The 16,365-nt window shown below is 45.0% G+C and overlaps 1 protein-coding gene across 3 annotated transcripts in view; it reads left to right on the top strand.

Moving 5' to 3' along the window:
• Positions 1-16,365, top strand: part of LOC110490335 (receptor-type tyrosine-protein phosphatase U) — a 338,326-nt gene that overhangs the window by 278,905 nt on the left and 43,056 nt on the right. For 2 of the 3 annotated variants that reach the window (XM_021563676.2, XM_021563669.2), the window contains exons 18-22: positions 10,317-10,393; positions 11,916-11,933; positions 12,651-12,687; positions 15,055-15,152; positions 15,794-15,910. In XM_021563676.2, the coding sequence (XP_021419351.2) occupies positions 10,317-10,393; positions 11,916-11,933; positions 12,651-12,687; positions 15,055-15,152; positions 15,794-15,910 (347 nt within the window). The remainder of the gene's footprint in view (positions 1-10,316; positions 10,394-11,915; positions 11,934-12,650; positions 12,688-15,054; positions 15,153-15,793; positions 15,911-16,365) is intronic. The other variant, XM_021563683.2, reaches the window with a different exon arrangement.

Here is a 16,365-nt window from a genome sequence, read left to right as displayed (position 1 = left end):
AGATGATGCTGCCACCCCCGTGCTTTATGGCTGGGATGGTGTTCTTTGGCTTGCAAGCCTCCCCCTTTTCCTCTAAACATAATGATGGTCATTATGGCCAAACAGTTCTATTTTTGTTTTGTCAGACCAGAGGACACTTTTTCTCCAAAAAGTACGATCTTTGTCCCCATGTGCAGTTGCAAACTGTGGTCTGGCTTTTACATGGCGGTTTTGGAGCAGGCAATGAGTGAGTCGAGATCGGTCAGTAGTTACTGGGCTGCTAGCTCGTCCTTCACTTCCTCCCATAATCCGTGCTGGAACGTGTCTAATAGCGATTCCGGGTTCCAGGCACTCTCAGCTGCCAATGTGCCGAAATCCACCGTATGTATAGTCTTGTCGAAGCTGGAGTAAATTCCGGGCAGGCTCCTCTCCTGGACAATAGAGAATAAAAAAGCATCTTCCCCCTCCGCCACCAACTCCTCCAGACTGAAGCATACGGTCGACTGTTGTTCCCACACAGCCATATCCCAGGCTAGAACCCTACTGGACATCAGTGTGATGAGTTGTTGAGCTGTTCGAGGGGAAGGAGGAGGGCTGCAGCTTGCAGCTTGAACACTACGCGAGAAACGCCCGACAGGTTCCCGAGTCCCCACCGAAGCATTCCGGGGGAGGCAAGTGGGGTTCTCGGGAACCAGGGTCGCCGGGGAGGCCACGCTGCTAACAGCCGGGTGACTGAGATGCTGGGAGGTTACTGCCGTGGTAGGCTGCCTAACATTCAACCTGCGGAATTGCTCCAGCAATGTGTTCAACTCACTGTCATGGTGTTCGGCCAATGTCTGGAACCCTTCCGTAAGACCATGAAGCAACTCCTAGTGCCTTCCAATGGTGGGTCTTTGGGAGGAGACAGCATTGGGGAGCTGGTCCGAGTCTGCTGGGTCCATCATGGACAGTTTTGTACTGTCAAGGCTCAGGAGAAGACCCAGATGCAGACAGTTTCAAAGTAACAAAGGTTTATTACAAAACAGGGGGGGAAGGCAAACAACAGGTTAAGGGCAGGCAGAGGTCAGCAATCCAGAGCAGAGTTGAAAAGGTACAGAACGGCAGGCAGGCTCAGGGTCAGGGCAGGCAGAATAGTCAAAAACAGGAGAACTAGAGAAAGGAGAAAAACTATGGTAGGCTAGATGAAACAAAGTGAACTGCAACAGACAAACAGAGAACACAGGTATAAATACACTGGAGATAATGGGGAAGATGGGTGACACTTGGAGGGGTGTGACAAAAATCCATAGATTAGGGCCAAATTTATTTATTTCAATTGACTGATTTCCTTAGTTTTGGTCGCATGTTGAAATGAGCTGAATAAAATATGGCAAAACCTTTTTCCACACGCACAAAAAGCTTATTTCTCTCAAATGTTGTGCACAAATTTGTTTACATCCCTATTAGTGAGATGTAACATATCAAGAATCTCATTAAACAGCATGATCATTACACAGGTGCACCATGTGCTGGGAACAATAAAAGGCAACTCTAAATGTGCAGTTTTGTCACACAACACAATGCCACAGATGTCTCAAGTTTTGAGGGAGCATGCAATTGGCATGCTGACTGCAGGAATATCCACCAGAGCTGTTGCCAGAGAAATTAATGTTAATTTCTCTACTGTTAGCCGCCTCCAATGTCATTTTAGAGAATTTGGCAGTAGGTCCAACCGGCCTCTCAACCGCAGAGCATGTGTAACCACGCCAGCCCAGGTCCTCCACATCCTGCTTCTTCACTTGTGTGATTGTCTGAGACCAGCCACCCGGATTAAACTGGGTTTGCACCACCAACAACTTTCAGCACAAATGGTCAGAAATCTTCTCAGGGAAGCTCATCTGCGTGTTCTTCGTCCTCACCAGTGTCTTGAACTGACTGCAGTTTGGCGTTGTAACCGACTTCAGTGGGAAAATGCTCACCTTCGATGGCCACTGGCACGCTGAAGAAGTGAGCTCTTCCCAGATGAATCCTGGTTTCAACTCTACCGGGAAGATGGCAGACAGCGTGTGCCTCATGGAGGTGGTGGGGTTAGGGTATGGGCATGCATAAACAGATGTCCTAACCGACTTGCCAAAATTATAGTTTGATAACAGGAAATCTGTGGAGTGGTTGAAAAACTAGTTTTAATGACTCCAACCTAAGGTTATGTAAACTTCTGACTTTGACTGTATGTTATAGTGTGGACCCTATATAAATAATTACATTGAATATGTATTGTACTTACCAGCAGTATAGTATGATTGCCATTCATGTGTGCATGGTTATTATTGGCATTGACCGTGACCTTTCCCCTTGGATGATGTCGTTACCCCGTCGGATCTGTACAATGCGACTCTACCACATGTTGAGTGGGCTGTATTGTTTGGCTGTGTTTGTACATGGCTGTACACATTTTATTTCTTAGGGTGAAAGTAATATTGAAATGCGTGTGGGACTACTACATCTTTTTGGCGATGGGGATAAAACTTTATCAGCATGTACAGGGTGATGTGCTAGCTAGCTAAGAAACAGTGGAGGTAGTCACTTAGCTAGCTAGCTAGCTAGCTAGCTAGCTAGCTCAATGAGCGACAGAGAGCAGCTGCCACTGGAGGGAAACATCGATGGTGACAATCAGTAGCAAGTGAAAATAACTAATGAGGGCCAAGGACAAGTTGGCATTATAATGGCAATGTTTGGGACTATCACTAAGTTTATGGAAGAGAACGAGGTCTGAACAGAATATGTGGAAAGGTTGGGACACTTTTTCTTGGCAAATAGAATTACAGATGAGGCTTGAGTGTGTGTGGGGCTAAAAGCTAATGAGGAATTTGGCTACACCACGGAGACCGGGAGAAATTTTCAGAAAACTGCCATTTTCCGGTCAGTCTGTTGCTAACTTTGTTGCTGAATTATGTGAACTCTCTGAACATTGTGAGTTTGGGGCTATGTTAGAGGACATGCTCCGTGACAGATTAGTCTGTGGCATTAATGATGACAGCATACAGCACTGTTTGCTGGTGGAAGCCACACTGACTTTCAAGAGATCATTGGAACTGTCTCAAGGGATGGGGATGGTGGTGGCTTGTAAATGCTATAAATATTCAAAAGGCCGAAAGTGGAAGTTGTGCAGTGCATCAGGTGACAAAAGAGGCGTCAGGAAAAAGGGGAAAAGCAGTGGAATGTTTCAGATGTGGGTGAACACATTATGCAAACAACTGTAAGTTCAAGGACACTGTCTGTCACAATTGCAACAAAAAGGGACATTTAGTAAAAAAATGCAGGGGTCCTAGGAGCAAGCCAGAGGGTTGGCAGACTGGGTAGGGCAAGTTCACAGCTAAGAAGCTGCAGTCAGTAGCTCACCACCTAGAGAGCACAGAGGAGGAGGACAAGCATTGTTCCTACAACATATTTAATGTGAGTGAGCCACGCGCAGAGCCTATCTATGCTACAGTGGAGGAAGATGGAAAGCAGATAAGAATGGAGGTTGACATGGGGGCCTCTGCCTCTGTTATCAGTGAGGAGACCTACAAACAAATATGGGACTCAAAACAGCCCTCACACCGGCAGGGATCAGACTGTGTACGTACACCGGTGTGACGATGCCATTGCTTGGGGCTCTGGAGGTGGACATTGCATACAACAGCCAGGAAGCTAGACCACAGCACCTGGTGGTGAAAGGGAATGGGCCTAGTTTACTAGGGTGTGACTGGCTCACCAAAATACAACTGAACTGGGGTGAGATAAAACACACACGAGAGACTGAGGATGTCATTCAAAAGTACCCTGAGATTTTCAAAGATGAACTGGGCACACTGCAGAGCACTGCAGTTAAGCTGTTCGTAGATCCTCAGGCCAAGCCTAACTTTTCCAAGCCTTACGCCATGAAAAAGAAAGTTGAGGATGAGTTGGAGCGGCTGCAGGAAACAAACATCATTACTCCCATTCAGTTCTCCCGCTGGGCAGCTCCAATCATTCCCATTCTGAAAAATGACGGCACGTTGCATATATGTGGGGCTACAAACCACCATCAACAGGGCCTCTAGGCTGGATGCTTTCCCGCTGCCGCGGGTGGAGGACCAGTTCGCAATGCTTGCAAGAGAGAAGACGTTCTCAAAACTTGACATGAGTCGAGCCTACCAACAACTCCTCCTGGATGAGGTCTTAAAAGAGCATGTCACAGTCAACACGCTCAAAGGATTGTTCAGGTACAACCGCTTAGTTTTCAGAGTGGCGTCCAGTCCAGCCATTGTCCAGAGGACAATGGACAGTCTACTGCAGGGGATCCGTCATGTAGCAGTGTACCTGGACGACATCCTGGTTACAGGGGCACCTCCACCATCTGGACCAGATGTTAAAGAGATTCTCAGAGACAGGCCTACGCCTGAAGCGTAGCAAGTCCACATTCCAAGTGACATACCTAGGTCATATGATCAGAGTGTCTGTATCCTGTGGAGGACATAGTCAGGGCAATCAAGGATGCTCCAAAACCCAAGAACGTGTCTGAGCTCAGGTTGTTCCTGGGCATGGTGAACTACTGTGGTACGTTCCTCCCTGTCAACAGTGTTGGCTCCACTTTATCAGCTGCTCCACAAAGACTGTAAATGGAATTGGGGACCAGCACAAGAGAAAGCTTTCATGGAAGTGAAATCACTACTAGAAGCTGCACAACTGCTGGTTAATTTTGACCAAGACAGAGATCATCTTGTCATGTAACGCCTTGCCATATGGCATTGGGGCAGTACTCCACCATTAGATGGAGGACAGGTCAGAGAACCCATTGGATTTTCATCAGGCACACTGACGAGTACTGAGAAGGGTTATTCATAGTTAGACAAGGAAAGTCTGGCCATAGTACCTCTATGGTCATAATTTCACCATATGTACTGACCAAAAACCCCTGATTAGTCATTTTAGCGCATCAGGATGCATTCCTCCAATGGCTTCAGCAAGGGTACAGCGCTGGGCCCTAACACTGTCAGCTTACGAGTACACTATCATGTACAGAGCGGGGAAGGATATTTCAAATGCAGACGCGGTCAGCCGTCTCCCATTGCTGCCCAGCACAACTGTGGTGCCTCCCGAGACAATTTTCCTGATGTTGAGATTGTCAAACTCACCTGTGAATGCCAAACAGATCAAACAGCGGACAGACCGGGATTCTATCTTGGACCTATCCTGGCCCAAGTGAAAAGATTCCTTAGTCAGGGTTGCCCTCCTGTCATAGAGGATGGTGGACTGAGACCTTATGCAAACACAAAACTGAGCTGGGCCCAGAGTGGTTGTTCCACCCCCTGGCCATTTGCAAGTCATGGATGAGGTCCATGAGGCTCACACAAGGTTCTACTGGATCAAAGGTTTAGCCAGCTCTTACATCTGGTGGTCTAACATGGATCAGGACGTAGAAAACAAAGTGAAATCATGTTCTGAGTTCCAGATCAACCAGAAGATGGCGCAACCCGCAACCCCAAAATCTGTAGGAGTGGCCTGACCACCCAAGGTCCAGGCTACGCATAGACTTTGCAGGCCCTTTCATGGGCCACATGTTCCTTGTCATGGTGTACGCGCGCTCCAAGTGGCTGTAGGCTCACATCATGCGCAACATCACAGCGGCCACAACCATCGAAAAGCTTTGGCAGGTGTTTGCAATTCATGCTTTACTCTGTTGTGTTCAACAAGAGTCAGACACAAACTTTACCTGTGACTTGTTCCAAAAATTCATGCGGAGAAACGGGATTCGCCATGTCCGCAACGCTCCGTTTCACCCGCCTCAAAAGGCTTAGCGGAGCGGGCTGTGCAGACACTGAAAGAGGGGCTCAAAAGGATGACTGGGGGAACCATCACAACTAAGTTCTCACAGTTCTTGTTCCAGTACTGCATCACGCCCCAAACAACCACAGGACATGCTCCAGCTGAGATGTTGATGGGCAGAAAGCCAATAGCTCACCTGGATCTACTGTGTCCGGACATCAAAGCACAAGTGGAATGGAAGCAGGAGAAACTTAAAGCAAGACATGACCACAACGCGAGGGAAAGACAGTTAAAATCCAAGAAAGCGAGCGCTGGTTGCCAGGTATCATTCTGAGTCAGAGTGGTCCAGTCTCCTTGTAGTCAAACTGACTGATGGTTGAGTCATGCGTGGACACCAGGACCACATCCGCCTGCGCTATGACAAAGGAATACCATATTTTCAGACGGAACAGTTGCGGGTGGAATTCTACAAGTTAAAACCTCCTGAAAGACTAAGTCATTGAGACTGAGAGACTTGTTGTGTTAGTGTTTGTTTGGAACAGCAGATCTAGTTGAAAAGAAAGAAGGACCATCATATACACTACCTTTCAAAAGTTTGGGGTCACTTAAAAATGCCCTTGTTTTTGAAAGAAAAGCTAAAAAAAATTGTCCATTAAAATAACATCAAATTGATTAGAACTACAGTGTAGACATTGTTAATGTTGTATATGACTGTTGTAGCTGGAAACAGCTGTTTTTTATGGAATATCTACATAGGCGTACATTGGCCCATTATCAGCAACCATCACTCCTGTGTTAGCTAATCCAAGTTTAGCATTTTAAAATGCAAATTGATCATTAGAAAACCCTCTTGCAATTATGTTAGTACAGCTGAAAACTGTTGTTCTGATGAAAGAAGCAATAAAACTGGCCTTCTTTAGGGTAGGTGAGTATCTGGAGCATCAGGTCTGTGCCCAAACAATTTGAGCTTCTACTTTTCAAAAGCCACCTTTCCAGAAACAAGTCTCTCACCGTTGCCGCTTGCTATAGACCACCTTCTGCCCCCACCTGTGCCCTGGACAACATATGCGAATTGATTGCCCCCCATCTATCTTCAGAGCTCGTGCTGTTAGGTGACCTAAACTGGGACATGCTTAACACCCCGGTCATCCTACAATCTAAGCTTGATGCCCTCAATCTCACACAAATTATCAATGAACCTACCAGGTACAACACCAAATCCATAAACACAGGCACCCTTATAGATATCATCCTAACCAACCTGACCTCCAAATATACCTCTGCTGTCTTCAACCAGGATCTCAGCGATCACTGCCTCTGTGCTTGCATTCACAATGGGTCTGCGGTCAAACGACCACCCCTAATCACTGTCAAATGCTCCAAAAAAGCACTTCAGCGAGCAGGCCTTTCTAATCAACCTGGCTCGGGTATCCTGGAAGGATATTGACCTCATTCCGCCAGTAGAAGAAGCCTGGTTATTCTTTAAAAGTGTTTTCCTCACAATCTGAAATAAGCATGCCCCATTCAAAACATTTAGAACCAGGAACAGATACAGCCCGTGGTTCACTCCAGACCTGACTGCCATTGACCAGCACAAAAACATCCTGTGGCGTATGGCATTAGCGTCAAATGGCCCCCGCGATATATAACTTTTCAGGGAAGTTAGAAACTAATATACACAGGCAGTTAGTAAAGCTAAGGCTGGCTTTTTCAAACAGAAATTTGGAGCCTCTCTTTCTAAAATGTTCCGCCGAAATTGTTGTAACCCTTATTATTAGCCTGTTCAACCTCTCTTTCATATCGTCTGAGATCCCCAAAGATTAGAAAGCTGCCGCGGTCATCCCCCTCTTCAAAGTGTGAGACACTCTAGACCCAAACTGCTACAGACCAAAATCTATCCTACCCTGCCTTTCTAAGGTCTTCGAAAGCTAAGGTAACAAACAGATCACCGACCATTTTGAATCCCACCGTACCTTCTCCGCTATGCAATCTGGTTTCTGAGCTGGTCATGGGGGCACCTCAGCCACGCTCAAGGTCCTAAACAATATCATAACCGCCATCGATAAGAGACAATACTGTGCAGCCGTATTCATCGACCTGGCCAAGGCTTTCGACTCTGTCAATCACTGCATTCTTATCGGCATACTCAACAGCCTTGGTTTCTCAAATGACTGCCTTGCCTGGTTCACCAACTACTTCTCAGACAGAGTTCGGTGTGTCAAATCGGAGGGCCTCTGGCAGTGTCTATGGGGGTGCCACAGGGTTAAATTCTCGGGCCGACTCTTTTCTCTGTGTACATCAATGATGTCGCTACTGCTGCTGGTGATTCTCTGATCCACCTCTACGCAGACGACACCATTCTGTATACTTCTGGCCCTACTTTGGACACTGTGTTAACTAACCTCCAGACGAGCTTCAATGCCATACAACTCTCCTTCCGTGGCCTCCAAAAACTAAATGCATGCTTTTCAACCGATCGCTGCCCTCACCTGCCCGCCCGTCCAGCATCACTACTATGGACGGTTCTGACTTAGAATATGTGGACAACTACAAATACCTAGGGGTCTGGTTAGACTGTAAACTCTCCTTCCAGACTCACATTAAGCATCTCCAATCCAAAATTAAATCTAGAATGGGCTTCCTATTTCGCAACAAAGCATCCTTCACTCTTGCTGCCAAACATACCCTCGTAAAACTGATGCAGTCTATCACAGTGCCATCCGTTTTGTCACCAAAGCCCCATATACTACCCACGACTGCGATCTGTATACTATCGGTGGCTGGACCTCGCTTCATATTCGTCACCAAACCCACTGGCTCCAGGTCATCTAAGTCTTTGCTAGGTAAAGCCCCGCCTTATCTCAGCTCACTGGTCACCACAGCAGCACCCACCCATAGCACGCGCTCCAGCAGGTATATTTCACTGGTCACCCCCAAAGCCAATTCTTTCCTTGGCCGCCTATCCTTCCAGTTCTCTGCTGCCAATGACTGGAACGAATTGCAAAAATCACTGAAGCTGGAGACCCATATCTCCCTCACTAACTTTAAGCACCAGCTGTCAGAGCAGCTCACAGATCACTGCACCTGTACATAGCCCTTCTGTAAATAACCCATACTGTTTTTTTGTTGCTGTTTTTTTCTCCTTTGCTCCCCAGTATCTCTACTTGCACATTCATCTTCTGCACATCTATCACTTCAGTGTTTAATTGCTAAATTGTATTTATTTCACCACTATGGCCTATTTATTGCCTTACACTTAATATAGTTTTTTCCATGTGTAACTCTGTGTTGTTGTTTGTGTCGCACTGCTTTGCTTTATCATGGCCAGGTCGCAGTTGTAAATGGCAACTTGTTCTCAACCAGCCTACCTGGTTAAATAAAGGTGAAATATAAACATTTTTTAAAAATACGATCTCGTACAACGCTGTGTACTACTCCCTTCACAGAACATTGCAAACTGTCTCTAACCATGAGAGGCCCCAGTGTACAACTGAGCAAGAGGACATGTACATTAGATTGTCTAGTTTGAGAAACAGACGCCTCACTAGTCCTCATCTGGCAGCTTCATTAAATAGTACCCGTATAACACCAGTCTCAACGTCAACAGTGAAGAGGCGACTCTGGGATGCTGGCTTTCTAGGCAGAGTTACAAAGAAAAATACATATCTCAGACTGGCCAATAAAAAGAAAACATTTAGATGGGCAAAAGAACATAGACACTGGACAGAGGAGCTCTGCCTAGAAAGCCAGCATCCCAGAGTCGCCTCTCACTGTTGATGTTGCTCACTGTTGATGTTGAGACTGGTGTTTTGCGGGTACTATTTAATGAAGCTGCCAGTTGAGGACTTGCAAAGCGTCTGTTTCTCAACTTAGACACTCTAATGTACTTGTCCTTTGAAATTAAGGTGGGAGATGTGTTATAGTGTGGACACTATATATATAATTACATTAAATATGAATTGTACTTATCTGCAGTATAGTATGATTGCTATTCATGTGTGCATGGTTATTATTGACCGTAACCTTTCCCCTTGGAAGATGTCATCACCCTGAGTTGGATCTGTACAATGCGACTATACCACATGTTGAGTGGGCTGTATTGTTTGGCTGTATTTATACCGTTTGTACATTTAAAATGTAACCTTTATTTAACTAGGCAAGTCAGTGAAGAACAAATTCTTATCTACATTGATGGCCTACCCCAGCCAAACCTGGATGGGCCAATTGTGCGCAGCCCTATGGGACTCCCTATCACAGCCCGAATATGATACAGCCTGGATGTGAACCAAGGACCTCTTGCACTGAGATGCAGTGCCTCCCACCCGGGAGCCAGTTGTGTACATGGCTGTACACCTTTTATTTCTTAGGTTGAAAGTAAAGGAAAGTTATATTGAAATGCGTGTAGGCATTCCTTGTCAAGTTACTACAGTAAATGTGTTATTTTATGTACAGATTTTTTAAATAAAATTTTAAAAAAAGAAAGGTTTTATTTAATTGAGTTGTATGTGGTGTGGATGTACTGTAATGCAATTGGAAACACGGCTGATATGTGATTCATGTTTCCATTCCAGACAACCGCCACAGAGTCAAGCTCCACCCACTCCTGGGAGACCCCAACTCCGACTACATCAACGCCAACTACATAGACGTAAGTTTCAGCTCTCCTTCCTTTCTGCTCAGAATCCTGTCCAATCACACAGTGTTATACTGGGAAACACACCAAGTCATTCCTTATCCCTTTCTGAAAAACCACAGTCCATTTCACAGTATTTTGTGTCGCCCTAAGCAATCCGGTTCCCCAGATTTACCTGTGAGAGGTTATTCCTATTCCTGGAAACACCAGGCTCACCCCACCATCCACCCAACCCCCATCCAATCACAAACCTTCCTCTTGGCATTTGGCCAGATGCCATGTCTGTTTGGTGACTACCTCTACAACCCCTTATCCAACGCTATTAATAGACAATACATTAATTTTATAATACCAAGTCCTGGCGGTAAAGCCCTTTGTAAAACCCCCCCAATCCCTCTGAATTGAATAGACTGGATTGATGTTGTTCAATCGCTGGATGGACGGGGAGCATCTCTGAGACATGATCTCTTTGACTGCTCACCTTCACTTCATTATACTTCTTGTTTCCATCTGCATCAACTAGAATGTGTTTCCCGTAGAGCAACATGCATCATCAATTTGTTGGACTGTACAGTCATGAATGCACGTTATTCCATCATAAGAGACAAACTTGTCTAAAACGCCTCGTCGGAAAGGTGAAAGCATTCCTTTTACATCGTTAAGCCGGGAGAGATATAGAGACTTGTGGAGGAGAAATGCTTTTAGGGGACTTCATTAGCATAGAGAGGGCACTTGAGAGGGCACTAAAATGGGTCCGTCCTATTTTGACTCCTGCCATTGTGAGGGTGCCAATTAGAGTGTCAGGGCACAGGGAGACCAGGCATCATTAGAGACCTGCCACTTAATGCTTGGGTGCTGCTCGCTGTATGGCCAAGTTGGCCCCCTGACAAGGCCTGGTACTGAATGATGAATAAATACGTTGCTACAGGGGAGTACTTGTGGAGAGCGCATTACTATTTCACCAAAGGTTACATGGAAAAGTTTATCCTCTCTCTGAAATGTGTTTTCTGTTTGTTAAAGCAGAGGTTGACGAAGTGCGAGCTCTCAGATAGTTTTTCTCTTTAGCATTTGATTTGATCTCTTTGTCACTCATCGCCAGGCTGTGTGCCTGTATGTGTGGCTGTGTGTGTGTGGGTATACAGTATTGTGCTGTATGTATATGCATGCTTGGCAGCTGCCTGTGTTTGTCATGTGTACATACAGGGCAGTATTTTCCATCATCAAACTCTGCTGAACCCTGCTGAATGCTATATGACAGCGTCTAATTTGTTAAATAGGGAGACAGTCCAAAGCAATACACACACATGGCAGCACGTGCATGAACGAATGCATGCACGCACGCTCACACACAAAACACACACTCAGCCTCACACGCACATACTGTATGTAAACTAGCACACCTCTCAATACAGGTTCTCCTCCTGTCTGCAACCTTTATCTCCTTAGATTTCTCAATCTTCTTTCATTAACTAGCTTCTATCTGTTCTCTCTTTTTTTTCTACTACCTTCCCCACCTTCTCGACTTTGGACTCTGTAGATTCGGATTAACAGGGAAGTAAGTAATTCACTGCTCTTTCTATTGTCTACCATCCCTTTCTTTTCCCTCTTTCCCATGCAGCACATCCCTCTTTCAAAATGCAAACCCTTCAGTCTAGTGTTTGGGAGCCTGCATTCAGAGTTGGCACAAAGCAAGCTGCTCTGAGGTTTCACAATGTTCAGATTGCAGCAGAGTGAAGAAACTCTGAGGGTTGCCATCTCTTTTCCTTTTATCTGCCATTGAATCTTAGATGTTTGTCTATTTCCACCTGAGCCATGTCCAAGCTTCAAGCCAGTAGCTCATCTTACAGTAGAATAACAAGAGCACCATTGCACTCTGGCAATACCGTTGAAGGAGGTATTGTGAATAGGCACCCTTTTCTCGACCAAACCTAAATCAAAGACAACCCACTAAGTAAAGAGAAATGCACGTTTGAAGGAGCTCCCATATCTGCGGAAGACGAGACTGCCTTGTGGCCCATTGTTTGTGTGACCTGTAAGCATATAGAGCTGTGTCATTTTCACCATACCCACTGGCATGCCTTGTCATCTCCAGCATGTGACAAGTGTCCCTATGTAGTTATATTACTTGTGCTTGCATGAGGTCAAATCTCAGGAGGTTACGGTTACCACTATGACCGGTTGAGGTGGTGCGTGGATGCCGTGGGCATGCTGAAAGCGCTGTCTGAGGCACAGATGGCTTACTAAGTATGTCATCCCATGTTTTCTTTTTCAGGGCTACCATCGATCCAGCCACTTCATTGCCACTCAGGGTGAGTATCCCGCCATGTCTGGATTTGGGTGCTTGTGTGTGGGATTGTGTGTTTTTGTGTGTAAAATTGAGGTCGACCAACCTACCCAATGAACTTCCACGTAGGACCTAGCAACAGTGACACAGACAGATCTCAAGTGTCTCTCCATCCAATCAAAAGGTGACTGCATGTGTGACCCGCCAACCCACTGCATGATATGGGGTGGGTGATACATGGAGACAGAGAGAGAGAGAGTGTGTGCGTGCGGGTGCGGGTGCGTGTGCGTGTGCGTGTGCGTGTGTGTGTGTGTGTGTGTGTGTGTGTGAGAGCCTACAGTTCTCCCTCTGTCAATCATCCACACCTGTGATCTCTTACTAAGCAGCAGTTTGGGTGCACAAACTGTGTGTGTGTGTTCATGCTTTTCCATGCGTGCGTGTTTGGATGTGTAGATACACACCTCAGCATCAGTTAAACCCTCTCCTAGCGTGTCTAGCTACTCACTTATCTTACACAAACTCACTCTCTCTCTGAGAGAGAGAGATAAAGTGTGATAGAGTGTGAGTCTGAGTGAGTAAGCTATTCTTAGTGTCTTCCTCGGCCATATGATCCGTTTCCTGTTTCACCTGTCACTTCTCATACTGAGCCACAGTTCGCTGGCACAGACCAATGAACACTGCTATGAAGCACTGTACAGCACAACTTTAATTACAGTAGGGCATTTGACCTGACCAGGAAAAACTCTTTGGTCCTACTTACAGTGCCTTGCGAAAGTATTCGGCCCCCTTGAACTTTGCGACCTTTTGCCACATTTCAGGCTTCAAACATAAAGATATAAAACTGTATTTTTTTGTGAAGAATCAACAACAAGTGGGACACAATCATGAAGTGGAACGACATTTATTGGATATTTCAAAAAATTTTAACAAATCAAAAACTGAAAAATTGGGCGTGCAAAATTATTCAGACCCTTTACTTTCAGTGCAGCAAACTCTCTCCAGAAGTTCAGTGAGGATCTCTGAATGATCCAATGTTGACCTAAATGACTAATGATGATAAATACAATCCACCTGTGTGTAATCAAGTCTCCGTATAAATGCACCTGCACTGTGATAGTCTCAGAGGTCCGTTAAAAGCGCAGAGAGCATCATGAAGAACAAGGAAAAGCCGGATTTGGATACAAAAAGATTTCCCAAGCTTTTAACATCCCAAGGAGCACTGTGCAAGCGATAATATTGAAATGGAAGGAGTATCAGACCACTGCAAATCTAGCAAGACCTGGCCGTCCCTCTAAACTTTCAGCTCATACAAGGAGAAGACTGATCAGAGATGCAGCCAAGAGGCCCATGATCACTCTGGATGAACTGCAGAGATCTACAGCTGAGGTGGGAGACTCTGTCCATAGGACAACAATCAGTCGTATATTGCACAAATCTGGCCTTTATGGAAGAGTTGCAAGAAGAAAGCCATTTCTTAAAGATATCCATAAAAAGTGTCGTTTAAAGTTTGCCACAAGCCACCTGGGAGACACACCAAACATGTGGAAGAAGGTGCTCTGGTCAGATGAAACCAAAATGGAACTTTTTGGCAACAATGCAAAACGTTATATTTGGCGTAAAAGCAACACAGCTCATCACCCTGAATACACCATCCCCACTGTCAAACATGGTGGTGGCAGCATCATGGTTTGGGCCTGCTTTTCTTCAGCAGGGACAGGGAAGATGGTTAAAATTGATGGGAAGATGGATGGAGCCAAATACAGGACCATTCTGGAAGAAAACCTGATGGAGTCTGCAAAAGACCTGAGACTGGGACGGAGATTTGTCTTCCAACAAGACAATGATCCAAAACATAAAGCAAAATCTACAATGGAATGGTTCAAAAATAAACATATCCAGGTGTTAGGATGGCCAAGTCAAAGTCCAGACCTGAATCCAATCGAGAATCTGTGGAAAGAACTGAAAACTGCTGTTCACAAATGCTCTCCATCCAACCTCACTGAGCTCGAGATGTTTTGCAAGGAGTAATGGGAAAAAATGTCAGTCTCTCGATGTGCAAAACTGATAGACATACCCCAAGCGACTTACAGCTGTAATCGCAGCAAAAGGTGGCGCTACAAAGTATTAACTGAATAATAACTGAATAATTTTGCACGCCCAATTTTTCAGTTTTTGACTTGTTAAAGTTTGAAATATCCAATAAATGTCGTTCCACTTCATGATTGTGTCCCACTTGTTGTTGATTCTTCACAAAAAAATACAGTTTTATATCTTTATGTTTGAAGCCTGAAATGAGGCAAAAGGTCGCAAAGTTCAAGGGGGCCGAATACTTTCGCAAGGCACTGTATATGGTTGATGGTTGATGTGATGGTTTTACCTCTTTGTCCCATAGGGCCCAAACAGGAGTCGGTGTATGACTTCTGGAGGATGGTGTGGCAGGAGAACTGCTTCAGCATTGTCATGATCACTAAACTGGTAGAGATAGGCAGGGTGAGTCCCACACTTCTCTCCTCTTACACACATCTCACACAGTGCAAAGGGGGACACAATAACATTTTCTCTGTACTGTATGCAGATCCCTTGCTATTTGCTCAGACAGACATAAGAGTAATTGAAACACCAGCAGAATGTAAATGTTATAGTCTATGTCCCGTTATTTTCTTCTGAAGTCATAAACGTAGACATAGTGGTTAGGATGACAAAGTGTTTCTATCAATATCAGTACATCAACTTTGCTGTTCCCTCTTAGCAGCTGTACTCCATAATCGATACGTTAGCTCTGGATTGTTCGTCAGCTGAATAAAAAAAAAACATCTAACCTAAATAAAAAGTTACAAAAATCCTTTGTGCCTTAATGGAAAACATTAGTGGTGGCCCAATTTTAGATATTATGTTCCCCCTCATTAAAGACTATTATAGTTACCTCTATCTATGGAAGAACTGGTTGATTTTGTTGGAGCTGAATTTAAGTATAATTGTTCTGTGTCTTCCTTACATTTATTTCATGCTGAGCAGTAGGTGACATAATTCTCCAACAAGTAACACTGCTTGGTCAAACACATGTCAAACACATTTCTGTGACTATCCTTGTATGCGTATTTGATCAAATGTAATTTGTCTCTGTTGACCAGGTGAAATGCTGTAAATACTGGCCTGATGACAGTGAGATGTATGGAGACATCAAGATTACACTGCTGAAGCTGGACACACTTTCAGAGTACACCGTTCGTACTTTTGCCTTGGAGAGGGTAAGTCCAACCATTCTGTACCTGCACATTTTTGACATTGAGTCAGTCTACGTCGATGACCAATATCACATGGATTTTACTTGTACAGGACAAATCCCAGCTATTACTAAGTATCTTTCCCTCATTCTTTTCTTATTTGGGTTTCTTATGGCTTCACTGCTTAAATATACCATGATGGCCTTGTTTCTTCATCCAGCGTTTCCAGGCAGTATTCTATAATAGAGAGTCTGTGATGTTTATCAGTCCAACTGAACAGAACCAGCAGTCAATCTGTCTCAATTATGAGGTGCTTCTGTTGTGAATGCATCCTATTCAGAGAACTTGGCTCCACAGAGGCCTCTTTGACTCCTCTTTCTGATAAAGGCACTTGGCGGACATATAGCACCCTGTCTCTGACTAAAGAGGGGTGATAGTAGGAAATACTACTCTGGCTCTATGGTTCTTTCCTCTCCTTT

This window comes from Oncorhynchus mykiss, chromosome 2, assembly GCF_013265735.2.
Source record: "Oncorhynchus mykiss isolate Arlee chromosome 2, USDA_OmykA_1.1, whole genome shotgun sequence".
In the NCBI taxonomy this organism is placed as follows: domain Eukaryota; kingdom Metazoa; phylum Chordata; class Actinopteri; order Salmoniformes; family Salmonidae; genus Oncorhynchus; species Oncorhynchus mykiss.
The sequence above is the reverse complement of the archived record's forward strand: the minus strand, read 5'-3'. Positions and strand labels throughout refer to the sequence as shown.